This window comes from Mustela nivalis (genome assembly GCF_964662115.1).
Source record: "Mustela nivalis genome assembly, chromosome: 15".
NCBI classification, from domain to species: Eukaryota; Metazoa; Chordata; class Mammalia; order Carnivora; family Mustelidae; genus Mustela; species Mustela nivalis.
Genome location: NC_139034.1, coordinates 74,190,088 through 74,216,536, shown reverse-complemented (window position 1 = coordinate 74,216,536; position 26,449 = coordinate 74,190,088). Strand labels below are relative to the sequence as shown.

Genomic DNA, 26,449 nt, shown 5'->3' with positions numbered 1-26,449 from the left:
CCCACGCCGCCTCTACCGCTCAAGATACAGGCTTCTTTGGTTGATCCCACTCAAGAGCAAATCATATAAAGCCCGCTGAACTTATAATTCTCATTCAGTTTATTTCACCTTCACTTTTCACTCACACACACTATTTCCTATATCTTGGTATTTTTCATCTTTAGGTTAAAAAAAAAAAGAACAAAAATATAACCTCATCTCAATTCGAGCATACGATCTGTGGACTTTAAAACTGAATTTACATTTTGGCACGTAAGAGAGAAGACGGCATAAAAACTTTGTGAAAAGCTCAGTCAGATTCAGAGAAGTGTGAAGGCTGGTTCATAGGACCAGTGCTGCCTTGCCTGCCTTTCACTCCAGCTTACTGAGAGGGCCCTGCCTTGGCTGGGAAGGGCCTAGGCCAAGGCTATTCACCCTCTGAAAACCGAAATTGAAAACCAAATCTCTCCTCTTTTGACATGTGTGAAATTTAATTTGGTGACTAGGCAAACAAACACACAGGAACTATTTTCTTTTCAGGCATGGAAAGCACCTTTGTTTTCTATGGTTCAGCCTTCTTGGACTTAAAAACTTTCAAATTTGGGTCACTTAATATCACTAAACAGGCAATACTGCACGATTTATAAAACTATATCCAAGGAAGCTTATGTATTTTGCTTTCTCTAAGACGTTCTAACATATAAGCACACGTTTCAGTTCCATGTATGAACATTTTTTTCCCCGTGGTAATAATTTATTACAATAGATTTTTTAATGTAAATTTGCAAAGAGCAGATTATAGTTTAACTCACCAATATAAATACCTTTTCTCAGTCCTTATCTGTATATGTTAAGATAACTTTCATTAGATTCGACTTTATCCACAATGTTTAGTGAATAACAGTTTTTCGAATTTTGCATCCCTATGCGTATGTTCTTCATATGACAGTGTATAATATTTTTGTCTCAAACCTACTATAGAAGTTGGGTTGAAAGCTCGGGGATGATAATTTTGTCGTTTATCATCACAAAACAGTATATTTAATATTGTAGTCTATGTAATTACACCTGCTAGTGTTTTAAAGTTACTCCACCCAGAGTCTGTGAATGACCTGGTGGCTTTATAGGGCTTGTAAAGGAGAATGGTTCTACAGAAATCAGCCCAATTGTTTCAGCAATACAGCAATACAAGGACATACAAAGTAAACATACAAAGTAAGATACTGTAAGAAAAATACAGACTCCCATACATTCCACTGTTGACTCACATTTCTGTATGTCACAGCAACTAAAATGAAAGCAATAATCATTATTTTTAAAATGAGTACTAAAACAAGCCTAACTTTTAAATATATCTGATGGCCCCAAACAGTTTTTATTTAAGTTCACAACTACAATCAGTGCCCTGTGTCTGTGTGTCTGGGTATGAGATGAACATACATCCCGGGGAAGTCTTCAAGAGTTAACTGCTTACAGAACTTCCTGCTTGTGTACACCGCATGGCTAGGTCCCATCCTAACTGCCAAAGAAAGAAGGCAAGCAAGTTCTCCCTGAAGGACAGGCCAACTTGTGAATAAAAACCTCCAGACCGATCATGCTACAGCATACCAAGAAGTGATAAAAATATGCAAACAAAAAGCATGCTTTTTTTTTTTTTTTTTTGCATCCTGTCAATTATGAGGGAAAAACTACTCTTTCTAAAGGAAACTGAGCTTAACAGCATAAAGCGATTTCAGTACAGAGTGATTGGTATGTTTCACTTTGTTCTTTCGGAGCGACGTTTGACACTTACTGATTCTGAACACCTTCCCCCTAGCTGTGCATTTAAGTGAGATAGTGTTAAGTTAACTGTACCTTAAAGAGATCAGCGTAAAGGTGGCTCTGTCGACCAGAACAGAAACAAAACAAAACACTCAGATTTTTTTCAAAGAGCTCAACAGTCAGCCAAAGATGCCTATTCTCACCCTGGGCGAGCTCCTTTCCGAAAGGGTTGCCAAGAGCACGCTCAGTTCCTCCTGAGTTATTTTTCACTTCACTACCTCTGACTGGGTGCGTCACCAGCGCAAGAAAATGCGGGCAGCATCTGTTGCCAGTAACATCTGGACCTCCAAGGAAAATGAGCTTTCTTCCTAGGAAAAGTCTCCAATATTTTCTAGAGCGCGTCCCCTCTTCTGCCGTCGTTGGAGAGGCTCTCCTCCTCCTGCGCGCCTCCTTCCTCCGGGCAGAGGAGCCCAGAGCCGCGACCAGGGCCGGGGTGGCCGGGATGACACCAGGGGTTGCCAGCACCAAACAGTGCGCAGACTCCGCGGCGCGCTCCTAGCTCTCCGCTCGCCTCAACCTGCTCTCCAGTGAATGGGGTGGGAGGAGGAGTATGGAGGGGGCGGAGGGGCTCCAGTTTAATTCGCGGTCCTGGGGGTGTGGGAGCGGGAGGAGGCTCCGCTGGTCCCTCCTCCCTCCTGGAGTCTTGGGCTCCACCTCCTCCATGCCCCCAGATATACACACACTCAATCGCGGCCGGACATGCACACCCCGCGCCGGCTCCGGGCGCGTGCACACGCAGGTAGCCACACTCACCTGAGCCCGTGCACGGGGCTCCTGCCGCCTCGGGAGCGGCGGAGTGGCGGCCTGGGCCAGGAAGGGGCCCCCTGTGCTACGGGAGTGGGGGAAGCGGGAGCAGCCCCAGCGCGGACCTGCAAATAGAGGTGATGGCGCGTTTTGCTTAAATCCCCTCCTCCAGCACCTCCGCCCGGCGCCCGCTCGGCTCGGGCCGGAGAAGCCGGGAGAGCGGGGCCCCGGGCGCGGCGCACACGCGGGCGCACGCAGCCGGGCGAGCGCGCCGGCGCAGGAAACTTGGTTGAAGTTAGTTGCAAGTGCCGGGCGGCGGCCGGGAGGAGCCAGGAGGGGACGCGGCCCGGAGCCGGCCCGCCGCGCCCGGCGCTCTCCGGGAGCCCGAGTCGGCCGGTGCCCCTGGAGGAGCTCAGAGCGAGCGGAGCCGGCATGGCCCGGGGGACTACGGGACGCGGCGCCTCGGCGAGCCGGAAGGATTTCCCCTGAGGCCCAGCGACCCCAGGCTTGCTCAAGCCTCCAGCCTCCTTCCCGGACCGGCAGCGGGAGAGGAAGACCCGCGAGGCAGGTGCTGGGGCGGCAGACGTCTTCCCCGCCCCGAGCCCCCAGCCGATCGGGGTGGGGGGGGATTCCCGCCGGCGAGCCCTGCCGCGAGTCAGGAAGACCGGCCGGCGCTGCTGTATTTGTATTTATAACCGTTGCTGAGCTCTGCGTTCCCTCGCTGCGCCCGGACCCTCCTCCGCCTCCCCCTCCTCTTCCTCCTCCGGGGCCACCTCCCCTCCTTCCCCACCCCCATCTGCTACTGTCAAATGAGAAAGTCACCGAGGAGAACCCAAACACTCCAGCCGCCGAGGGCCCCCTTTGGCACTTGGCAGCACGCGGCGGCGGGCTCCTCGGCTCAACTTGGTGGGGTCCTCGCGACGCAACTTTCCGAGCTGCGCGGCGTTTGAGAGAGAAAAGACCGAGGACGAGGAGAGTTCTGCGGGGCCGCGACTACCTGCGGGGAGTTCGCGAGCCGACGCAGCCGGAGAGGAAGGACAAAAAAGAAAGCAAAGGGCCCACTGCCACCGTGGGGTGGGGGCAGCGCCGAGAAGTTCCTGTGCCCCCGAGAGGATCTTCCCGGGCGCCCGGCGGGAGAGACCAGGGAGGCCCGGGGCGCGGCGCGGCCCTGGGCTCAGCCCCCAGCCCCCTCTCCCCGGGCGGGAGCGACGCCGGGGCGCGAAGCTGGGCGCGGCGAGCGCGGGCCGGCCGAACGGGTCCCCGCGGACAGCCAACATTGATTTCCTCCGGGCGGAGGGCGACGGCCCGGGCGGCGGCGGCGGCGGCGGGCTGCAGCCGCGGCACGGCGAGAGCATGTCCAAGCCGGTGGACCACGTCAAGCGGCCCATGAACGCCTTCATGGTGTGGTCGCGGGCTCAGCGGCGCAAGATGGCCCAGGAAAACCCCAAGATGCACAACTCGGAGATCAGCAAGCGCCTGGGCGCCGAGTGGAAGCTGCTCACCGAGTCGGAGAAGCGGCCGTTCATCGACGAGGCGAAGCGCCTGCGCGCCATGCACATGAAGGAGCACCCCGACTACAAGTACCGGCCGCGGCGCAAGCCCAAGACGCTGCTCAAGAAGGACAAGTTCGCCTTCCCGGTGCCCTACGGCCTGGGCGGCGTGGCCGACGCCGAGCACCCGGCGCTCAAGGCGGGCGCCGGGCTGCACGCGGGCGCGGGCGGCGGCCTGGTGCCCGAATCGCTGCTCGCCAACCCCGAGAAGGCGGCCGCCGCGGCCGCCGCCGCCGCCGCGCGCGTCTTCTTCCCGCAGTCGGCCGCCGCCGCCGCCGCTGCAGCCGCCGCCGCGGCCGCCGGCAGCCCCTACTCGCTGCTCGACTTGGGCTCCAAGATGGCAGAGATCTCGTCGTCGTCGTCCGGCCTCCCGTACGCGTCGTCGCTGGGCTACCCGACCGCGGGCGCCGGCGCCTTCCACGGCGCGGCGGCGGCGGCTGCAGCGGCGGCGGCGGCCGCCGGGGGGCACACGCACTCGCACCCCAGCCCGGGCAACCCGGGCTACATGATCCCGTGCAACTGCAGCGCGTGGCCCAGCCCCGGGCTGCAGCCGCCGCTCGCCTACATCCTGCTGCCGGGCATGGGCAAGCCTCAGCTGGACCCCTACCCCGCGGCCTACGCCGCCGCGCTATGACCCCGCGGGGCCGCCTCGCGAGGACCGGTGTGCGCACGTGTACATATGTATAGGTACGAGCTCCGCGGCCTCCCCGTGCGCCCTCCCGCGACGGGGGCCCCGGGTTGTATGTACATAAGATGTATAGGTGCAGGCAGAGGCGGAGATGCCAGTCGGGGCGCGAGTGGCAGAGCGCGCGCGTGCTCGGGCGAGTGTGCGTGTGGATTCACAGGATCATTTCAGACCCGCACTTCGGCAGCCCACTTTAAGGAGGGCGGTTGTATCCGACAGCAGTTGATGTTTGCTTTGCACTTCGGAACCTGTTGCGTTTGGGCCCAAGGAGGTGGAGGAGTAACTTTTTTTTTGACATGTTGGGCTTTCCAGTTTTGTTTGTTGGAAGTTAACTGTCGGTTTTGTTTTTGTTTCTCATTATCTTGTTTTTTTGTTTTTTTTTTGTTTGTTTGTTTGTTTTTTTTGGAGGTGGGGGCTATCCCCCTCCTGGTCTGTGTCGCATGCACTCTGTTCAAGTGTTAGGTCTGAAATGGCTGGCACACGGGAAAAGCTGATCTGTGTCATTAGTTTCTCAGAGCGATAAGGCTCTGAGCGGCCTTGCTCCCTATTTGTACTTTTTGACTTTGCAAATCTCTGTTCTCTCAAGCAGAACTCACAGACCGGATCCATTCTTGACCAGTGACCGGCTCCAATCTGGCCTTTTGTATGTGAGATGATCACGCTTTCTTTTGTTTATCACGTCATATGCAAATGAGAGCGAGAGCTCTTAAGAGCAAGGAATGCAAACAAGAAATCTGTGCGAGATGAAAAGTTGTCAATTCGATTTTATACCTTAAAACAACAACGACAACAGCTGATAAGTCTCCCTGAGTCCACTTGCTCGGATTTCTGACACAGTTTACAGAAAGATAAAAGGCACTGTTCCTATTTTCCCCTTATGGCTGAGTTCACCTTAAGATTGTAAATGTGTATATGTCCGTGAAAACATGGAGTCTGAAAATGTGTTATTTGCGTTGCCCTAAATTTGAGTCGGTTTTAGACTCTAAAGCATTTTGAGCAAATGTCAAAGTTAACTTTTAAAAATTGCGGGACTATTTCAGAATCGCAATTTTATCTAAGATTAAATCAGACTTTTTTCGTCTGAGTGGCAATGATATATTTATTATTTAGCAAAACTGGAAATTAAAACAGAATTGTTTGACAGATGTCTCTGATTTTCAGCTAGCATTTCTTCACCAACTTGAACCGCTTAAATGTGTTTTGGAGTTCCTTCCCTAATTAGCTTATTTTTTAGATTACCTGCAATTCATTTGCAAATTATGATAAAACACATTTTAGAGAAAAGAACCTCAACTATAGCTTTTTGTTTCTTTTTAAATGTATATATTTTTGACTAATGTTTGTGAATGAAGTTGGCTAACATGTATTTAGTTTCATTTTGACTTTATGTAATATAAAGTTTTAAAAAGTTTAAGTATTGGTTTTAACCTTTATGTGTAAATGGTTTTCTTGTGTGATCTTCTAATTTAATATTAGACGTCTAAACTATATCTGTAAATTAGAATCCGACTATCACTCTGTTCATTTTTTTTGAACAAAGAGTTTAAATAAAGCCTGAACCAGGGAAAAGAGAAAATCCTCTATTTCTTGTTGAGTTCCTAACAAGATTTTTATCTGAATTGCCCTTACGTGCCTGGTCCAGGTGAAGTGTAAGGTATCCTCCAAAGGCAGCCTTTGTTTCACTTTTGAATAGATTTACTAGGAAATCTAAATCAAGCCATTGTTATTCAGAGCCAAAAACCTGATTTATCACATTTTTAATCGTGAATAGGAAAGAAGATAAAAAAAAAAAAAAACCCAAGTAGTTGTATTATCTTGGGGGGGAAAAAAAAGGCATTCATGAACCAGTAGAACAGAGCCCATTGAAAACATCCAGACCGTTCAAAGCATTTCATGAGTTTCCAGTAACATTTTAAGAGAGGAAAGTTGCCTGACCACTTTATCTTGTTAGTGGGAGAGCCCCACCACTTAAGTCAGTGTAATGTGTTCACGTATCTTTGGCATATTCCTTGTTTACACCTTAAGATTTTATTTGGAAGGCTAATCACTGCTAACGATGATGTACAACTTTTGGCCTCTTAAGGGCTTTATTCTGTCATACCAAATGGCATTAAAATATAAGTATTACAAATTCTGCAGGAGAAGGTTGAATTTCCAGGGCTAGACAAGTTTTCATATACAGGATTTTCATTTTAGAAAGGAAATGACAGGGGACCAGGAAGACTATCAGAGAAAAAAAAAAAAATTTTTTTTTTTAACTGTAGGAAGATCTTGATTTTCCGCCCACCAAGAAAGAAATTCTCAAGATACAGGACTCAACTAGTCCTAAACTAGTTTCCCCATTGACAGAGACCATCTCTGGGAGCTGCACGTCTTTATAAGCGACCCAACTCTTTAAAGTCATTGTTTTCCCCCAACGGAATAATATTTTAAAAACCATGAAAAGTTTTGGAAATGTGAGAAATAGGCTCTGCTGGTTTGACCCTGATTCACTAATTAAAACGATCCTTCTCCTGTTATTCCCTGAGCTCTTTGCAATATTATAAGTTAATTCATATGGTTCTGAGCGATTATGCAAAACTAATTTGGACTGTCCAGGGGTAATTATCCCTGACACGGTTAATTAAATCCTTTCAAGGCTTCGTCTTTCCCTTTTGTAGCAGCCCATCACTTCTCAACACGGAACTTCCTGCGGCTTGCTGGAAATCACCCCAGCCCTAAATCTTAGTTACCTCCCTGAGCCTTCCAGCTCGGGCCCCACCGGCTCCAAGATTCCCCGCCCCCTCCCACCCCCTCCCTTTTTCCCAAAGATCAGCGCTTTCTGGGAAGCAAGGCTCCCGAGTGCTGATGAATAAGAAGAGGACTGGAAAGATGAGTAAGAGGAGGGGGGAAGCCGCTGGGGGTGCGCACACAGGGTCACGTCGCCAACAGATTGTGCGGCTGTTTGGTGGTTTGGGTATGTCCGCAGGCCCCACGGGGGTGACCAGGTTATCACCCCTCTGACTCCAGGATTCTTGCCAACAGGTTACCTCTGGAGAAAACCTCGCTCTGAGTTAGACTGTGCAGAAGTAAGTGGGAGCGACTCTGGGGCAAGCGCGTGGAGAAGGAGCTAGGTGTGCGCGTCCAAGTCTGAAAGTGGCCACAGACACAGAGCGGGGACGAGGCAGCGCGCAGCTGCGGGCTTGAGGTCTCTCTCTCTCTCTCTGTCCTCATCCTTTTCTCTGCTCCCTCCCTCCCTCTCTTCCTTTCCTCCCTTCTTAGATTTTCCTTTCTTTTAAAGGGTTAAAAAAGCCACGACGACATTTTTTAGGTAGGCACGGTTGCCCAAAGGCTTTAAACGAGCCTCACCTCTGAAGGGCCAGGCGTGTCGCCTTTAGGCTTGGCGCAAACAGGTGGAATCCACCCCGTCCGAGCCGTAAGCCCCGGCGCTGGGGGCCGCAGCCGCGCGAGAGGCGGCTTCCGGGCAGCCGCGGAGCGGCCGCTATTGTCCTTTCTCTGGACAGTTTCCTCCCCTCTTCGCCCCCTCCCCGCCCACCGCAAGAAACGGGAACAAAACAGCGCCCGTCCCCCCTCTCGTCCCCCGACTCCGGGCGGCCTCGGCGAGGGGCGCAGGAGATGGAGAGAGGATCCGACCGCCTGCCCCGAGCAGAGAGAGGGACCCGCGCGCCAGCCAATCAGAGCGCGGCTCGGCGCGGGCGCTCCCCGCCGCCGCCGCCGCCCCCTGCGGGCGAGGGAAGTTCCCCGCAACTCGCCCGCCCCCAGTGTCGGGGTCGGTCCTGCGCCCGCAGCTCGGCGGAGGCCGAGAGCGCGCCGGCCAAACTTTATTAATCTCTCCCCCGTTCTCTCTCCCTCAGCCCAGTGCATCTCAAAGGTCAGCCCTCTTCTTTTACAAGACTGATATTATTAATTCACTGACAACTCCCCCCCCCCAATTTCTTTTTTCTCTCTTGCAGGGGAAAAAAGGGGGAAAATCGTGAAAGAGCTCACTCCCCATTCTTTCCCCCCTTTTTTTCTTTCTTTTCTTTTTCTTTTTCTTTTTTTTTTCCTTTTTCCTTTCTTTTTTCCTTTTTCTTCTTTCTTTCTTTTCTTTTCTTTTTTCTTTTTCTTTTTTTTTTTGTCCTTCAGTGGGAGCGTTTAGACAGTCGAGGAGGTTTTGTCCGGGAACAAAACGCAGGGTTGGGAGGTTTTGTGAGAGTGTTGTTTGTTGAAGTGGAGCTAAGAAAAAGCGGCGGCTTTCTCCTCATTGTGAAGAAACCAATCAGTGGTATTTGGAAAACTGTTAGCATTGTGCACTTCTTCTGTGTCCATTGTGAGGCGTTTCTTTTCACAAGGTTTTTTTTTCAGCCGATCCAGCTGGCCGGAATGAATAGCGGTGCAATGTGTACACGCTTTGTCCCTCCGGCCTTCAAGTAGCCCCCATTGAATAGACTAAGTTGACACTGCGTGACAGTGAAACAACATAATAAAAAATACATGAGCCCCTGAATAGGAGCAGGCGCATAAATAAATAAAATGGGTGACCAAAACTGGATAAACTGAATGACAAAACGGTGAAAGGGGAACAAAAAGATATTTAACACGCTAGATTAGCATTAGAATGCGATCTACAAGGCAGAACAATTGATGAATAGGTTTACCGGCCAAGAAAGAAATGGACTAAATGCCCTTTGAATAGATATGCTTTTTGCAAGGGCTTTGAATAGATATGCTTTTTGCAAGGGTTGAATGGGAAAAGGTAAAGATGAAGCTATGCAAATGAGCGGGGGAACTTTTTATATATATTCTTTAAACACACACACACACCGCGGGAGGAGAGTGCTGCCTCGGGATGTTTATAGAAGCAATAATTGCCTTTATTAGCATTGTCTGCAGCAGATAGAAATTGAACAGGTTGGGATAATATAGGGTAGCAGTAATTATTCTTCTAATTAATGGTGCTTTGGTACTTGAGAAAAGAAAAAAGGAAAGGAGAAGTAAAAGTTATGCAGAAGTTATGTTTCCTTGTGTCCGTTTGCCCAGCGTTGGAATCTGGAGAGCAGCAAGTCTGGCGATTCCAAGATGCATGCTGATCTTAGAACATTTCAGGGAGCCAGTCCTTGGGCTCTGGGTTTGGGGCCTGATTTCCATTTATGCTGCGTTTTAGAGGGTCTTATACAGTGTCTGGTATCTGGTAGGTGCTGAAGGAAGAGTTGTGGAATGAATGAATATAAATTTAATGGGGGGACCCGGACCTCCTATGGATGAGGGGGAGGGGGAATACCAAGACCGATTAGCTTTTCGCCGCCCCCTGTCACCCCCGCCCCCTTTATCTAGGGGTGGGAAGTGGTCCAGCAGGGAAGATCGCCCCCACTTTTCTGAGGGCTCTTTCTTTGTCCATCTGGGCCGCTGGAAAAGATATTAAAAACCAAACAGGCCACGAGCAACTCCTACCCCCCCCCCCATTCCACCTCTGTCCTCACCCCTAAATCCACCGCAAAGGCAGAGCCTTTGAGGAGCCCCACCTGGCTGCGTAGAAACGTTGTTCCCACCCGTTCAAAGAACTCGAATACACCTAAAGCTTGGCTTTCTCTCCGTTTTCTCCCCTTACCCACGCCCCGTTTCCCTTCCTGTCTGTATGTCTTCGACCCAATTCCACAGGACTGGGGAAACTCCTGGCTGAACTGCCGGCGAAGGCAGGGCGCGAACTCGCCGAGATCCGGGCTGGCCTTGGATTTCTTGTGCTGCCCCGGAGGCGGGCGTCGGTAAGGGCCATTGCAGCCAACGAAGTCAATTATTTTCGATGGTTGACCACCAGGCCTACAGGGCCTGCGGGCCACCCAGCCGTCGAGCTTTCCAGTCGCTTTCTGAGTTGCCCCTAACTTAAATGAATAATGCAAATTACAGACCGCGGAGCTAACAGGTCCCGAGAACTCGCCGAAGCTCCGAGGGCGCTCAGAACGCAGCTCTCCTAACCTCCCCGACGGCTGGCGGGAGAGTAGGTTTAAAGAAGCAGTGACAACTGCTTCTGAATCGTGCTGACAGAAAGGGTGGGGGGGGGGTGGATCCCAAACTCGAAAAGCAGTGGGGGTTTCCCCTCCTTCTTATTTATTTATTTATTTTTAAAGAAGCAACTGAGCCTTACCAAGCCACGGGGGCCGCGCGGAAGCCTCGCATATTTTAAAGTGTAACCTGAGCCTTCGCAGCTTCAGCTTCGCTTAAAACATGCAAATTCTTAGAAACCGAAATCTGAAAAACTTGCGGAGAGCTCTATCCCGGATAAACCCTTTGAAAGTCATCTTAAGGTGATAAAATTCACAGCGATTGGGGGTGATGGGCAATTGTGCAGGAGGCAGCGACCTGTCGGACTGGGCTTCCAGGTTCAAGGTGGCCGCTGGGCCTTCGGCGACCTCCTGGACGCGAAGCAGGGAAGTGGTATCCACAAGGCAACCAGCGAAGGCCTCTTCGCTTTTGTGACCCCCGCTGCCCTGTCCCTCTCCCCACCCCAACCCCTCACTGCACGCTTTGTCAGGTAGACTCCAGCACCCTTGCCGCGGCTGCCCCATCATTCACACTTGACTGGAGGAAATAAAATCGGCTTTGGCTTTTTAATTCCTTTTGAAGATGTTTCCACCTGATTTCTACCTCCTTTGGGCTCCTCGCTTGATTGGGGGAGGGGTTATTTAGGGACTTTTTGACAAACAGCCGAAGTTAAGATACTAATTGTAAACACCCCGTTGCTCTCTTTGAATGTATTTATTATCATATTAGCTGAGCACTTGGAGACACACGGCCTATTACTCATTTCGAGCCTCTAGGCAAAGAATTCTCCTACTGAGATCGACCAGTAAAACCAGATTTCTTGGGGGAAATTACGAGGACGTCTTCAGCCTCTCTTCACGGAATGATATTACTGGATTGTCAATTTCACTGGAGCACCCTCCTCCCTTCTCAGCCCAGCCTTAGTACTTTATTTCGGGATCACCCCAAGGTAATTAGCCACTCGCAGAAATCTTGAAATCTCAAAAGGAGAGGCGCAGCCTCGGATAACAGAGACCAAGTGAGGCTTTTCAGATCGGTAGTCTCCACTGGGGCTACCTTTTTCATGAGGTCAGGAGTGGAAAGAAGTCTGTTTGCAGAAGAGGGAATGCCTTTAAAAGGACTCTCAGGAACCCAGGGTGTGTGTGGCCCAGCGGGGGGGGGGGGGGGCATGGGGGAGGGGGAGGAGGGTAGGCCCAGAGCGGGCGGGGAATCAACCGTCCTAGAATGTCACCACCTCGCAGGGAGCTCAACCTCTCCTCCCCAGAGTCCCCTGCAAGTACTGCCACTGAGTTTGGGGAACTTTATAGCGCTTTCCCCATCTGCCCATTTCACATCCAAAAGTTTGTGTGCGCGGCCCGCTTTCGCGAGCGCACACACAGACACAGACATAGACACACCTGGTTTGGGGCGAACCCCGGTTTATTTACCACCATATTGTAAAGCCTTGGTTTGGGAATACCCGCCGAGATTCCGACAGACTGGAAATCTATGCGGGCGTGTATCAAGAGGAGGAGGAAATTGCGTGGAATTATGACCGCGCTCAAACACACGGGAAATCTGTCCAACAACGTTTCGCGCGCGCTCTCCCCCACGCTCTCCTACTTCTCCGCAATTTTGCTAAGGGTGCTGGATCACCTGCACGGTGGCCTACATGGCCTCACTCTGCCTGCATAGACCCGCTCAGTGGAGGAACAAGAAAATGCCCATAGAGCCTGGGAGAGGGGATGGGGAACCTTTTCAAGGAGGCAGCGGGACAAGTGGGTGCTGAGCGAAACGGGAGGAAAAGAGGGAGGATAAAAGAAAAAGAAAATCAGGACAGGAAAGATCATAGAACAGCAGCACCACGGACACTCCCTCTTGCCTTCAGGGAAAGGTGCTGCCGAGGGCTGGTGAGGGATAGGACGTGCGGAACAGCGGGAGGAGGTGGAGAACCCCAGACTTCCAGACGCCCCCCAACCCTGATTCCTCTGCAGGGGCCCTGCGGGTTTCCCGGAGTCTTAGAAAAGTGGCCCCATTGGGGAGGGCGGGGAGTGGGCAGCGAAGATCACGCTGGCTCTGACAGGTTCCGCGTGTAACTGAGGATCCGGAAGTGAGGGAAGGCCCCGAACGCCCCCCCACCCCAGCCCCTGCAACGCCTTGCTCTTCGGCTGGAGCCACATTTTAGAAAGGAGTCTCTGGGAGTGGGGCCAGCCTCTCCTCCACGAGTTTAATCCCTGCAGACCCGCAGTGGAAAACACATGATGGGCTGCCTGAAACTTATTTAGGAAAAAGAAATCACAGTTACGGTAGAACTTCAGAAGAGGTTCGGCAGCGATCGTGGGAGCTCCACAGTTTCTTGCTGGGAAATCTGCCTTGGTGGCTCTGTAGGACAGCCTGGGAGCTCTTCCCGGCTCCTGGGCGAGAGCCTGGGGGCATAAATAAGGCCCGCAGCTAATAGCCCTAATCCCGCTTCTCAGCCACCTCCCCACGTCGGGCCGCTTGGGGACGCGGCTGCGGGACAAAGGCACAGGCTGCTTCTGCTCCAGACCAAGGCTTCTAGAGCCCAAGCCCAAGTTACTGTTCCGCCTTTTCAGGGACTCAGTGTTCTCCTGCAAACCTAGACTTGAGCAAGTAGTTAGAGAGGTCGATGAATATGTATTCGAACGGGTTGTTTAAGGCTGCGTGAATAAACATGAGCCCGCGGTGGCAGCGCGCACCCGCTCCCTCTCACCTCTCCGGGGCGCGGGGAGCCGGAACCGGCGAGTCTCGCATTCCTGATACCGCAGGGGCCTTGGGTCGCCTGGAGCCGCACTGAGTCTCTTGGAGCCCCCCACAACCGGCTACACACCCTCCCCCATCCAGCTGCTCGAGCGCACCTACTCCCCGGGGTCTTTGGACACGGTTTCCTTTCTAGAAAGCTGCCCTGACTTGTGTTACAGGGGTGCAGACTTTGCGAACCTGGTGTTGGGAGGTGGGAAGAGCGTTTTTCCCCCTTCTCCAAATGTGGGGCTAGCATTACTCAACACGAGTCTCTGCGCAAAACTAGCGAACCCTGAACTTGTCCTCGGATGTAACTGATGGGTCGTGACCCACCCGCGGGAAAGAAAACGTCGAGCTGCGGATTCCGGGGAGGAGACGGCCCTCGGAGAAGGCGTTTGTTTTCTGTTGTCTGCGGGCGGAGCGGAGGCCGCGGGGAGGAATTACCCACTCACTACACTTCCAAAGCCCCCGCCACCTCCCGCTGGGAAAAGTCGCCCTTGGGCCTCTTTGTCTCCCGGGAGCCAGGGCGTCTTCGTCTTTGGAAACTGAGCGAAATAACAAAGCTGGCTGTAGGCGCCGGCCTCGGCAGCTTCACCACCCGCACCCGCCCGAGGCCCCCACGTCTCTGTCCCCTCCCAGGCACGCTTTGGGTGACAGGCCTGGGCCGGGCCCGAATCGGGCCCGCAGCGCAGCCCTGGGGCTCACAGGTCCAGGCCCTCGGGGACCCGCCAAGATCCCAGCCTGCTTGGACCTTGAGGCCTGCTCCAAGCCTCGGACTCCGCCGGCAGCTGCGGAAATGCCAGCCCCCACTTCGCACCCAGAGCTGCCACTTTCGCCCTCACCTTGGGTGTAAGAGGAGGGAAGTCGGCTTCCGCACTTCGCAAGCGGAGCGCGGGGGGCTGGGACCCCGGCCCGCGCAGAGCAGCGCTGGGGGTGGGCGGGGGGAAGCTCATCGCACCAGCCCGAGGCTGGGTTCGTTGGGCGGAAGGAGGTCCCGACCCCACCTGGCTAGCGCTGGTCGGAGGTCGGGAGAAGGCGGTTCTTGAGATAAAGGGCAGGGTTTGTCTTCCTGCTAAAGCTCCCCGGACCAAGTCGAGGCCGAGTTTCTACCCAGATCTTACGGTTGGAGGCTTTCTCAAAAAGCATTCCCTGAGAATAAAGTCTTGTCCGCTGCAGTGGGCTTGGGGGAATTACCTTCACCAGTAAGGGGGACGTAAAGGCCGCTCTAGAACCCGACTGAAAATTCTTCCCGCAGGAAGAACAGGGGCTGGTAGTTCTAGAAGCGTAGGGCACGCCTCTGGGAAAAGTTTGGAGAATTGAAATGGTTCTGTTGGCCAAGGAGAGCTCCTGGCTGAGGAAGTGACAAGGGCCAGGAATGGGAGAGGACAAGGCACTTGGGGTTTGGACTAAAATACGGGGGAGAGGGGAGGGCGGCAAGCAGGCCAGAGCACTTATCCATATAATATAGCAAGGCAGAGAACCCCAAGTCATTTGGAGATGGCAATGAGCCACTGCTAACTGTTATTCCTGAATTCCTAATTTGTGCCCGGTGAGCCCCATCAGACGCCCAAGAGAAGGAAGCGTCACTCGCATTGTATCCTGTGTGGAGGTGCCCCCTTACCAACAATAAGATTTCCCCTTTGCCATCCTTAAAATTCAAACCAGAGGCTCCTTGATACTATGCTGTTTTCTGGTGTGCTCTACTCTGAAATTCACTTGATCATGACTGAAGAAGATCCATCTGGTGATGCTCTTAGTCAAAATTAAAAAGTTTGTCTCCTATTCATGACAGCAGTATTTCCAAGAGCTGAGATAGGGAAGCAACATAAATGTCTGTGAACAGATGAATGGATAAAGGAGATGTGGTACACATAGTTATATATGCAATGGACTATTACTCAGCCGTAAAAAAGGACGAAATCTTGCCCTCTGTGACCAACATGAATGGACCTTGAAGGTATCATGCTAAGTGAAATAAGTCAGACAGAAAAGGAGAAATACCGTCTGATTCATTTATATGCAGAATCTAAAAAATAAAACAAGCAAAGGAAACAAAATAGAAACAGACAAACAGATACAGAGAACAAACTGGCGGTTGTCAGAAGGGAGTTGTGTAGGGGATGGGAAAAATAGGGGATGGGGTCAGAGGCATGAACATCCAGTTATAAAATAAATAAGACACTGGGAGGTCACGTACAGCACAGGGAATATAGTCGATGATATTGTAGCAACTTTGTAGGGTGACGTGGCAATGACACTTAGTGTGATGATGGTTTTATAACATTAAGTCTCTATGTTGTACACCTAAATCAATATGGTATGTCATTATTCTTTAATTTAAAAAAAAAAAAAAGAAGAAAAATGGTCTCCCTTTTCTGCTTCAACAGAACAAACCACCGAGAAGCCTTATCCCTTGAACTGCAAATGTGCAGAGGCAAAGGCTTCTGGCTTAATATGGCTTTTGAAAAGTGACAGAGCGGGCATGCCTGAAACCCCAGCTGGGGAGTGAATCCCTCAGATGGTGCCACACCTCTTCTCTCCCTTGCTTGGTTCCTTCTCCTACTCATGCTTCCCTGTGGGTCTTCTGACATTTTTGTGAGTTGGAGTAAGTAAAACTGTTAGTGAATGCATCAGTTTAAATGCATCACCGTTAAGAATTGGAGAGGGAGGAACTGTGTTGTGCTAGATTTAGGATCCCAGCCATGCTGAGGCTACAGAGAGGAAGAAAGGAAGAGGAGCCTGGGTCATCTTGTTACCTCCTGCTGTTCTCTCAGCGGCTCAGTGCTAATGAGTGGACGCCCACCCTCCACGCCCACAGCCCCCTGCCTGTCAGCTCTGCACCCACAAACGCTGCCTCCTTTCCTGTGACTAGAAATGGACAATCACAGGGAAGGCCAGCCTCTCTACTTGGGCGTTAGACCCCATCTCCTTGGTGGTCGGTGAGCTCTCATGTACCCCGGATGATCCCCACTTTGTGGAATTCATGCCTTTGTAGAAGGCTTTGAGTGTGGGCTGTGCCTAGCCAGCGATTTGCTTCTAACAAAAAGGGGTAGGAGGGCACTTTCCTGATGAAATTACAAAAATGATGACACCCCCCACACACACACAACCTTCTCTCTCAGCTCTTGCTCTAAGTCAGCTGCCATTTTACGAGAGGTTTCATAGAGGGGTCCCACCAAGACCTGAAGCCTGCCACCAACAGAGCAAGTGACATGGAAATGGCTCCCTCCCAGTGGAGCCCGGACATGAGGGTAGCCGGGGCTGACTACTGATTGCAGCCTTGGGAAAGACCCTGAGCCAGAGGCCCTCAGCCAGGCACCCTGGGTCTCTAACCCACAGAAATCCTGAGATAGCCAACATCTGTTGTTTGAAACTGGTAAGTTTGGGGATGATTTGTTATGCAGCAAGAGATAGCTAACCTACCATGTGGCTCCAGAAAATCTCCCCTTTCTCCTTCAGTAGCACAATTTTCCCTCCCTACTGCACACAAATAAATGCTATCCTCTAAAAAACAAAACAATACAAAATAAACCTCTCTCGACTCCGTTTTCTCCTCGAGCTACCATTCCACTTCTCTGCTCCCCTTGACAATGAACTCGTTAAAGAAACAAGGGATGTCTATATTCCCTATCTCTAATGGCCTGTTTTCTCTTTCCCTTAAACTCCCTCCAGTCAGAGTTTGTTCTCCTCCCCCCACACCACTCCACCAACACCTGCCCTGACCCAGGTCACCGGCGACTTCATAAATCAAACAGTCAGTTCTCAACTATGGCATTTGAGTTGGTCACTCCTCCCAGAAGTTATTTAGCTGCTAAGATAACACATTTACCTGGTTTTTCACCTACCTTATTGGACCCTTTTTGCTAGTTAGTCTCCCTTCCTGGTTTCACTTCCTTCCAACCTCTTCTCAAATTTTTTCAGGAAAAATCGATCGATCGGGTTTCATTCAATCAGTCTTCTGTGCTAGAGCTGAATGTTTCTGTCTCTCCACCCCACACTCAAGCTCGATTCTGATGTCAGCACGAGGGTCTTTGGAGGCAGGGATTTTGAGATGTGATTAGGTCATGAAAATGGAACCCTCGAGAATGGGATTGGAGCCAAGAGACTCCAGAGAGCTCTTGATCCCATTTGAGAACACAGCCAGAAGACAGGGGTCTGTGAACCAGGAAGCAGGTCCTCACCAAACACTGAATCTGCTGGCACCTTGATCTTGGACTTGCCTGCCTCTAGAACTCTGAGGAACAGGTTTCTTTTATTTATAAGCCAACCAGTCTATGCTATTCTGTTTTAGCACCTAGAATGCACAAAGGCATTCTCCACTCTTCAAAGGAATTGCAGTTGTCTTGGGATAGGATTTTAACAGTTTCAGTGGGACACCATGAGAATGTCAATTACGTATCTTCACAACTAGGATACAGATTCGTCAGTTAGGATGGGCAAGAGTAAGTGGAAGTAAACTACAGACCCTTCATCTCAGTGGTTTAACACAACAAAGGTTTATCTTCACTCTGACCTGGCTTGTTTGGGGGGTCGTGAATATCCAGGCTGACAGATTCCATATGGACCTGTTCCCCTGACAGCCTCAGCGGGGGACAGACAGCATAACAAGCACACACTGGCTCTGGAAGTTTCTCACTAAAAATGATGCACCTCACTTCTCACATTCATTTAGCCAGAGTAAGTCTCCTGGCCACATGAACCTCAGAAGGGGCAGAGAAATTCAGTCCCCACCATGTGCCCAGGAGGTGGAGAGCCAGAAATACTTGGTGAACGGGCACTATTGACCACCTCAATAGGTTTTATGTTAAACATCCTCAATCTTAAAAGAAAACACTACCAATTGGTCTCCTTTGTATGGAGACAATGTTATCTGCAAGAAAATGTGCCTAAACCACCCCTGACTTAACCAGTGGTCTTTTTACCTCCCATAATTGAAAAGACTTCCTATTGCTTTGCAGGTGCAGCCAAATTTGGGAAAGCCTTGTGATGCTTGCAGCTCTGCCTTTCATCTCTGGCTTTGATTAAAAAAAAAAAAAAGGTCCATCTCCTCTCTGAATTCATAGCTTGCCAGGCAGTCTGTCGCTGCTGAGGATTTCTGGAAGGCCCATAACCCTACTGCAGGATTTGACACTGCACTTCTGCAGAGTGTTAACGAATTTTTTATTTCCTGCATTTGTGCCCCCCTCCACCCCGAAAAAGTCAAACTGTAGCTTCTGCTTTTCTTTCCATCTTAGCAAACTTAATTCTACCCTCTCCACACGAACACACGCACACATACATTCATCCTGAGACACACTCCCCCTTGAATGACTCTCTTTCAGGACCTGGTGTTGTAATTCTCCCACATTTAGCCTCCCTTCAAAGACCTACACATCATTCAGAGGTCTACTCAGATCTCATCTTTTTCTAGACCTCATATCCTGCCAACTTTTGATGCCATTTGGAATTTTTTCCCTTCTGTTTTTCATTGTATTTTTGTTGTTGTCATTTTTATTCTTTTTTTTTTTTTTGAAGATTTTGTTTAATTTTATTTGAGAGAGCAGAGTGAGAGAGAGAGTACACAAGTTGGGGGGAGGGCGAGAGACAGAAGGAGAAGTAGCCGCCCTGCAGGGGAGCCCAATGCGGGGCTCGCTCCAAGAACCCTGGGATTATGACCTGAGCTAAAGGCAGATGCTTAACCCACTGAGCCACCCAGGCACCCTGTTTTTGTTCTTCTATTAGGCACTTCCTGGCTGAGTTGAATTTAGTGATTCTCTGTATGTGTCTGTATCAACACAATTGTGTGATGTCTTACCGAGCCTAGCCCAGATGCTGGTCCTCAGCAGATATTTGTAAAAATGTCCTCTCTCTGTTGGAGTGTCTTCTGTCCTTCTGGACCTACCAACCATTGGAAACACTTCTAGCTTTAATCACTCAGCTTTCTCTTCTCTCTGATGTTACTATGTGTAGTCTCACTATGAGCTCTTCAGTTAGTTCAAATCTAAATGCCAGATTTACAACAAAGAAGGCTAAATCTTAGCATTTAAATATGAGCTTAAGTCATAAATCTTCTGGGCTCAAATCTTGTATTTCTTGTCTGTATCTTGTGGGGCATGCAAAGGGCTGAAGGAAGGAGCTCATTGAATACACAGTATGAGAAAAACATGTATTAGTTGGGGTTATTAATGTGAGTTACTATAACAAAAAGAAGAAACCCAAAATCTCAGTGGTTCAACACAATTTTTCAGGCATATGACAGTCTAAGGCAGTACCTGTGGCTCCTTCCCAACAAGTGACTTGGGACCCAAAGTTCCTCCATTTTGTAGTGAGGCCATTGCCTCAGGTCGTCTGGATTCTCTGCATTCAGCTGTATGACAAACACAGACAGCTCATGCCCTTGCAGGGGATCTTTTGGCCGTGCCTGGGATCGAGAGCCATCACTTTATTCCACGTTTCTCCAGCTAACATGTCAACCTGGTTACAAGGACTTCTGGGAAATATATGTTACTGGCATACCACTAGGAAAGAAAGAGGACTGGTGAACATCTAACCCGCTTCTTTCAAAGGACCTAAGAAGTAATTTCTTCCCTGAAAGATATGGACACAGCACCAACACTTCCCTGAACTGGGAGATAGAAATCCACATAAAGAGGGCAGAGGGAATTTCCCTACAACAACAATCAATTTCTACTCCTCTCCTTTTTCTATAAATCCCAGAATTTACTTACTCTAAAAAATAAATAAATAAATAGATAAATAAATAAATAAAAAGATAGATAGGGAGTCTCTACTATCAGCTATTGTTTTTCTCTCCTAGAATTCAGGCTACAAGAAGTGTTCTTAGGGAGTGTTTCTCAACCCCGGTAGAGTCCCAGAGTCAACGTGAGCTTTTGAACCATTGCACTGAACATTACTCTCCTCCTAGAAACACTTCATTCAATCCGCCTCCAGGGCCCTTTCTTGGCTTTCCTCCTGTCTACTCCTTCCTACCTCCTTTTTCTGGTTTCTCTTCTTTCCACTAACTTTCAACATCAGGGTGCCCCAGGGCTCAGCCCTTGACCCCCATATTGTCTCTGTCCACGCTCATTCCCTTGGCTTTTGCTTTAGTTTCGTATTATGGCCTAATACATTAACCACCAACCAGGTTGCTTACAGCAACATCCATTGTCAGCTCACGGCTCTTGTTGGTCAGAAGTCCAGGCATGGTTTGGCTGGGTCCTCTGCTCAGGATCTCAGAGACAGAAGTCAGTAGGTCAACTGGGTTGAATTCTCATTTGCGGGCCCTAGAGAAGACTCTGTTTCCAAGTTCAGTCATCTTGTGGGCAGAATTCAGTTCCACGAGATTGTGGGACCGATGCCCCCATTTTCCTGCTGGCTTTCAGCAGGGAGCTGCCCTGGGCTCCTAGGGCCGGCCTGTATCCCTTGCCACAGAGCTCCCACCCTCCAGCTTTGAGGCTAGAGATGGAGAGTTTCTTATGCATGTAATCCCTTTGGCTTCAGATTTCTCTCTTCTCCAGTCTCTGCCCTCTAGAGCCAGATTTAAAGGACTCGTGGAATTAGATCAGGCCCATATGATAATCTCCCTCCATTTAACTCAAAGTCAGCTGACTAGTAACTGTTATGGACTGAATATTTGTGTCCCCCCCCCATTCAAATGTTGAGCCTGCTAACCCCCGATGTAATGGTATGTGGAGATGGGGCACGGGGGAGATGAGTAAGCTTAGAAGAGGTCATGACAGTGGAGGGCCTTCATGATGGGCTTAGTCTCCTTGTAACAGATGCCAGAGAGCTTCCTCTTCCTCCCCCAACTCGCCTTCCCCACCACTTTCTTTCTGTCTCACTAATACAGAGACATAGAGAGACAGTGGTCATCTATGAGCCAGGAAGAGACTTCTCTCTGGAAACTGACCATGCTGGCACCCTAATCTCAGACTTCTATCTTCCCAATCTGTGGCGTTTTGTTAGGGCAGCCCGAACAGACCGATTCATACAGGAACCTTAGCACCTGCAAAATCCTGTTTGCCAAAATACTGTAATGTAATCTTAGGAGAAAAAGTCTTATTATATTCACAAGTTCCGCCATAGTCAAGGGGAGGAGATTCCAAAAGGGCTATATCATATCAGCTGTAACATTTATCAATGTTAGAATGTTGTTTACCTCAATAATCCCATTTAGTCTCATGGCTTTAAAAATTACCTACAAACTCGTGATTGTCAAATTTATTTCTCCAGGGTAGACTTGTCCCCAAACCTAGACTTATCCATCTACCTTCTAGACACTTCCACTTGGACTTTTTCCAAGCGTCCCAAACATCACATAGATGCAACCAGATTCTCTATGTTTCTGCCCCCCAGACCTGCTCTTCCCACGATCTTTTCACTTCCGGGAATAACAACGCCGTCCTTCCTGTATAGCTCAGGCAAAACCCCCTGACTCATTCCTGAGTCCTCCCTTTCTCTACACTCTACCCGTCAGGAACCCTCTAGAATTCAAAAGCCCCTACCATCATCCTCTCTCACACGGATTATTGCAACCACCCCTGTTTTAATTTTCTATTGCTGCCAAACAAATCACTGCAGATTTAACAACTTAAAAATAACACCCACAACTTATCTCACAATTGTGTGGGTCAGAGATCCAGGGGCTTTGGGCAGACTCTCTGCTCAGGGTTTCTCAAGACTGAAATCAAGATGTCAGCTGGCTGGGGCTCTTACCTGGACCAGGCTCTGAGGAAAAGCCCCCTTCTGGCTTCCTTAAGATGGTCGTCAAAATTCAGAAGCTTCTCGTGGTTTTCCTTTAACAACAGAAGACCAGATCTCCGTGGTACGTGGCCTGCTGTCTTCTTGTTCTGTGCCATGTTCCCCTTAACTCCAGCTGAAGAAAACTCTCTGCTTTTAAGGGCTCTTGTGTTTAGATTGGGCCCATCTGGACAATCCAGAATGATCCATCTTAAGTCCAGAAGCTTCATCGCACCTGCAAAGCTCCTTTGGCGATGGACTGTAACACAGTCACACATCCCAGCGATTCGGGCATGAACAGGTTGGGGGGACCATTCCACCCGCCCAACCCTTCCCAACGGGGTCGTCCCACTCATACACTTGTTCCCCTCTAGCCTATTCTCAACGCGGCAGACCTGCAGTGACTTCCCATCTCACTCAGAGCAAATCCACACCCTCACAATACCCCGGGGACCCTACACAGTTTGGACCCCCGTTACCTTTCTGACCTCAGCTCCCTTGGTGTCGCTCACATACCGAGCACGCTCCCTCTTCTGGGCATTTGCCCTGATTCCTTCTCCGCCCCACACTCTCCACCACCCCCATCCCAGTATCCACGTGGCTCACTCGCTCTTCTCCTCCAAGTTGAGGCCAAGATTCCACCTTCTCAGCAAGGCCTGTCTTGATCGCCTATTTAAAACTGCAACCTCCATCCTCCCCAGGACTCCCTTAGACCCTTTCCAGCCTTTAGTTTTCTCCATAGCTCTTTTCACTCCTGAATGTAATAAATATTTTATCTATATTTGCTTAATGTAAGCCCCATACAGTAGAGATTTTTGTCCATTCTGTCCACGGCTTTATCTCCAGGGCCTAGAACAGTGCCTGACACACAGAAGGCATCCAGTCAATGTTTGTCAGATGACCGAATGCATGGGTATGAGACAGGGATAGCAGCCTGCCCTGTGTGGAGGAAACATAGGCTTGGGACCAGGGGAGAGGAGTTGGACCTTCCATCTCATGGACTGCGATCTACTTGTCAGACACAACTGGAAGCTCCCTGAAGCCCAGGCTGGTGTCCCATGAGAGGACCAGGTGCACAGCCGGTTCTTGGTAAATATTTGCTGAACAATGTGGATGTCCCAACTGGATTCTGCACGGACATGATCTCCTCTGGTCCCCTACGACCTGGGAGTTATTAATTTCATTTGCCACTTTAACCCTCTTCCCTGAATGAGCCAAACGAGACATTCCCATGGGACAGTACACGGGCAGGTGTTACAGTATTTCTGGAAAGGAGCTTTGGGTCACCTGGGCCACCCCACCATCCCACGTGGTGTTCCTCTCCACACAGGTGCATGCATTTGAAAGCATTAATTGGTGGGAAGACAGCATGGTACAGTGGCTGGAGTGTGGTGTCGCAGGGTAAGGTGTGACTAGCATCTCGCCGTTGACCGGCTGCGTGACCCTAGACTGGTGATAAAATCTTGCTAAGCCTCCCTTTCCTCTTCTTTAAAAATTGGGCCAGTCATTGAACCCAGTAGGGATATTGTGAGGATTCATGAGAGAACGCGGTGAAAGTGCCCAGTGGGACGCGGGCAGCCGGGTGGGCACGGAATCCTGCGAGTTGCCTCTCTTCCTTGATGAGAGCCCAGATCCGCCTCCAACCCCTCACAGAGCGCAACTCTTGGGAGCAGCCAAGAATGAAGCGCTGTCTCCCTCCCAAATGGCTTGGAAGGCGGTTATCATGTTCTCCCTCAATCTTCTCTTTCTAAAGGTGAAAATGCTCAGTTCATTCTACCATCCCTTATGACGCTGGTTTTGATTTCTAAGTGGGCACTGGTTTGACAACACAAGCTTCTAAAATGCGCTGTTTGGGAAGGGCTTCTGGGAGAACCCAAGGTCCTCGGAGGTGGATTTTTTTGTGCTTTGTTCCCTTTGTCCCCCCAGCACCTGGAGAAGGGCCAGGCACACAGTAGACCCTCAATAAATATGCATCTGTTTCAACGATGAGTCCGCGGAGGTGATCTATGTAGTTCTCTGTGGGGCTCAGACTGCTTTTAAGGCCATCCCTCCTTCCCACATCTCGTTGGTTCTAAGTAAAGGAGAAATCTGCTTCAAACTAGTTTTTAAAGATAATTGCTTGGACAATATCCTCAAGGTCACTCCACTAGAAAACTTGAAGTTTGTACTCCGTGATGCCCAGGCACCCTTCCAATTCTAGGTTTTTGGTTTGTTGCCTCTTATTATTATAATTTTGAAATGAGATAGAGTTCCCATCACATAAAATTCATCATTTAAACTGTACAATTTAGTGTATTTGGTGTATTCATGGAGTCATGCCACCATTACCATCACCTAATTGCAGAACATTCCCATCACCTCCAAGGGAAACTCTGCCCCTTTGAGCAGTCAGTCTTAATTCCCGCCTCCTCCCGGCCCCTGGTAACTGCTAACCTACTCTGTTTCCGTGGATCTACTTACGCTACTGCCAACATCCAGTACGTGGCCTTTTGTGTCCAGCTGCTTTCACTTAGTATAATGATTTCAAGGTTCATCCTTGTTGTAGCACGCGGTCCTTTTTTACGGCTGAACAATATTCCATTGTCTGGATATGGATATACCATATTTTTTTTTAAGATTTTATTTATTTATCTGACAGAGAGAGATCACAAATAGGTAGAGAGGCAGGCAGAGAGAGAGGATGAAGCAGGCTCCCTGCTGAGCAGAGAGCCCAATGTGGGGCTCCATCCCAGGACCCTGGGATCATGACCTGAGCCGAAGACAGAGGCTTTAACCCGCTGAGCCACCCAGGCACCCCATCTGTTCATCTGTTGATGGACGTTTGGGCTGTTTCCTTTTTTTGGCTATTATGAATCATGCTTCTACAAACATGTGTGTACAAGTGTGTGTGGAAATATGTTTTCATTGATCTTGGGGTGTACACATAGGAATGGAGTTAATGAGTGATGGGGTAACTGTGCGTCTAACCGTGTGGGGAACAGCCAAACTGTTCTCCCCAGTGGCCGCATCATTTCCCATTCCCAACAGCGATGTATGAAGGTTCCAGTTTCTCCCCAACCTCGCCAACACTTGTTAGTTTTATTTTTCTTTGATTCTGGCTGTCCGAGAGAATAGGAAGCCATATCTCACCGTGGCGTCTGATTTGCTTGTCTCTTCCAAGTCAGGAAGGTCAAGGACGCTCCCTCCAATTGTGTATTGTCATTCTCTTCGCCGTAATATTAGCCATGTGTTTATTAAAGTTATTAAAATTAAGTTACACTTTCAACTTGCATTACTTCTTAGAGTAATAGGCTTGTTTCATGTACTCTCTGCCTGATATATTGCTTGCTTTTGTCATTAAAAAAAAAGATTAGTTCAACTTTCACAACTGCCTTAGTGGTTATCATCTATTAGTTGGGGGCTTTCACACTCAACCCCTCCTCACTCTTCTAGCTTTTGTGGACATACTTCTTCACGCCAGGGATTGTCCCCTGAGAGTTCCGCATGTTTCAGCATTCTCTGGCCCTGGCTCTGGCGCCAGGGACAGGTTCTGGGTCTGAACTGAGATGGAAGGAGAGCAAAGAGGGGCTGCGACATTTCATCCCACGTCGCTTCTAGCAGAGATAGAAGCCAAGTCCCTATCAAAGAGCAAGACTGGAAACGAACTCTGGGATACATACAAATAATCCGGAACCACAAATTCACAGCAGGAAAACATCAACCAAGGACCACGCACACTTAATGTGACACAATGGCTTTCAGTCAGACTACTGTGTCCCCCCCCCCCCCCCAAGGAGCGTCTGGCTGTGTCTGGGGACATTTTTGGTTGTCTACTGGCATCTAATGGGTAGAGGACAGGGACACTGCTAACTAAACACCTTAGAGCGCACAAGACAGCTTCCAACAGCAAAGAACTCTCTGACCCCAAATGTCAACAGTGTGAAACTGAGAAAGCCTGGTATTATAGGACACCAGAAGGGACTTTTCCCATCCTTGATCTTCAGCATGTTTCACGGGCGTTGGCTGAAACTATTTGGTTCAACCTCTCTAGTTGAACCCCTCGATGACAGTGGAGAGTAGTTCAGATTTCTATACTCCTATTAACAAGGAGTGCTCAAAACTCTCCCCCAGTGACTGCAGTGAATTCCAGTCATGTAAAAACTCTATTTATAGATTCCAGAAGGTAAGTGGAGAGATGGTGTACAAATAAATATAG

At 49.8% G+C, this 26,449-nt stretch overlaps 2 protein-coding genes and 1 long non-coding RNA gene across 4 annotated transcripts; 2 read left to right on the top strand and 1 right to left on the bottom strand.

The window, feature by feature from the left end:
• Nucleotides 1-709: 709 nt before the first annotated feature.
• LOC309849214 (uncharacterized protein) lies at nucleotides 710-3,899 on the bottom strand (the record flags this gene model as incomplete). The annotated part of the gene is made up of 3 exons (XM_082701516.1): nucleotides 710-2,317; nucleotides 2,554-3,537; nucleotides 3,603-3,899. The coding sequence occupies 3 exons, from the start codon at nucleotides 3,897-3,899 to the stop codon at nucleotides 2,132-2,134; spliced, it is 1,467 nt and encodes a 488-aa protein (XP_082557642.1). The 3' UTR covers nucleotides 710-2,131.
• SOX21 (SRY-box transcription factor 21) lies at nucleotides 3,820-6,355 on the top strand. The gene has a single exon (XM_082701464.1). The coding sequence runs from the start codon at nucleotides 3,898-3,900 to the stop codon at nucleotides 4,726-4,728; it is 831 nt and encodes a 276-aa protein (XP_082557590.1). The 5' UTR covers nucleotides 3,820-3,897; the 3' UTR covers nucleotides 4,729-6,355.
• A 1,221-nt stretch (nucleotides 6,356-7,576) lies between these two features.
• Nucleotides 7,577-11,361, top strand: LOC309849318. 2 transcript variants are annotated; one of them, XR_014303649.1, is made up of 4 exons: nucleotides 7,577-7,654; nucleotides 7,804-7,847; nucleotides 10,417-10,520; nucleotides 10,884-11,361. It is a non-coding gene; the product is annotated as an uncharacterized lncRNA (long non-coding RNA). The 2 variants fall into 2 exon arrangements; XR_014303650.1 differs by lacking the exon at nucleotides 7,804-7,847 and adding an exon at nucleotides 10,663-10,805 and having other exon boundaries at nucleotides 7,629-7,654.
• The last annotated feature ends 15,088 nt before the right edge of the window (nucleotides 11,362-26,449 follow it).

Coding starts and splice junctions, on each gene's coding strand:
- SOX21 (XM_082701464.1), top strand. CDS start 3,898: ATGTCCAAGCCGGTGGACCACGTCAAGCGGCCCATGAACGCCTTCATG.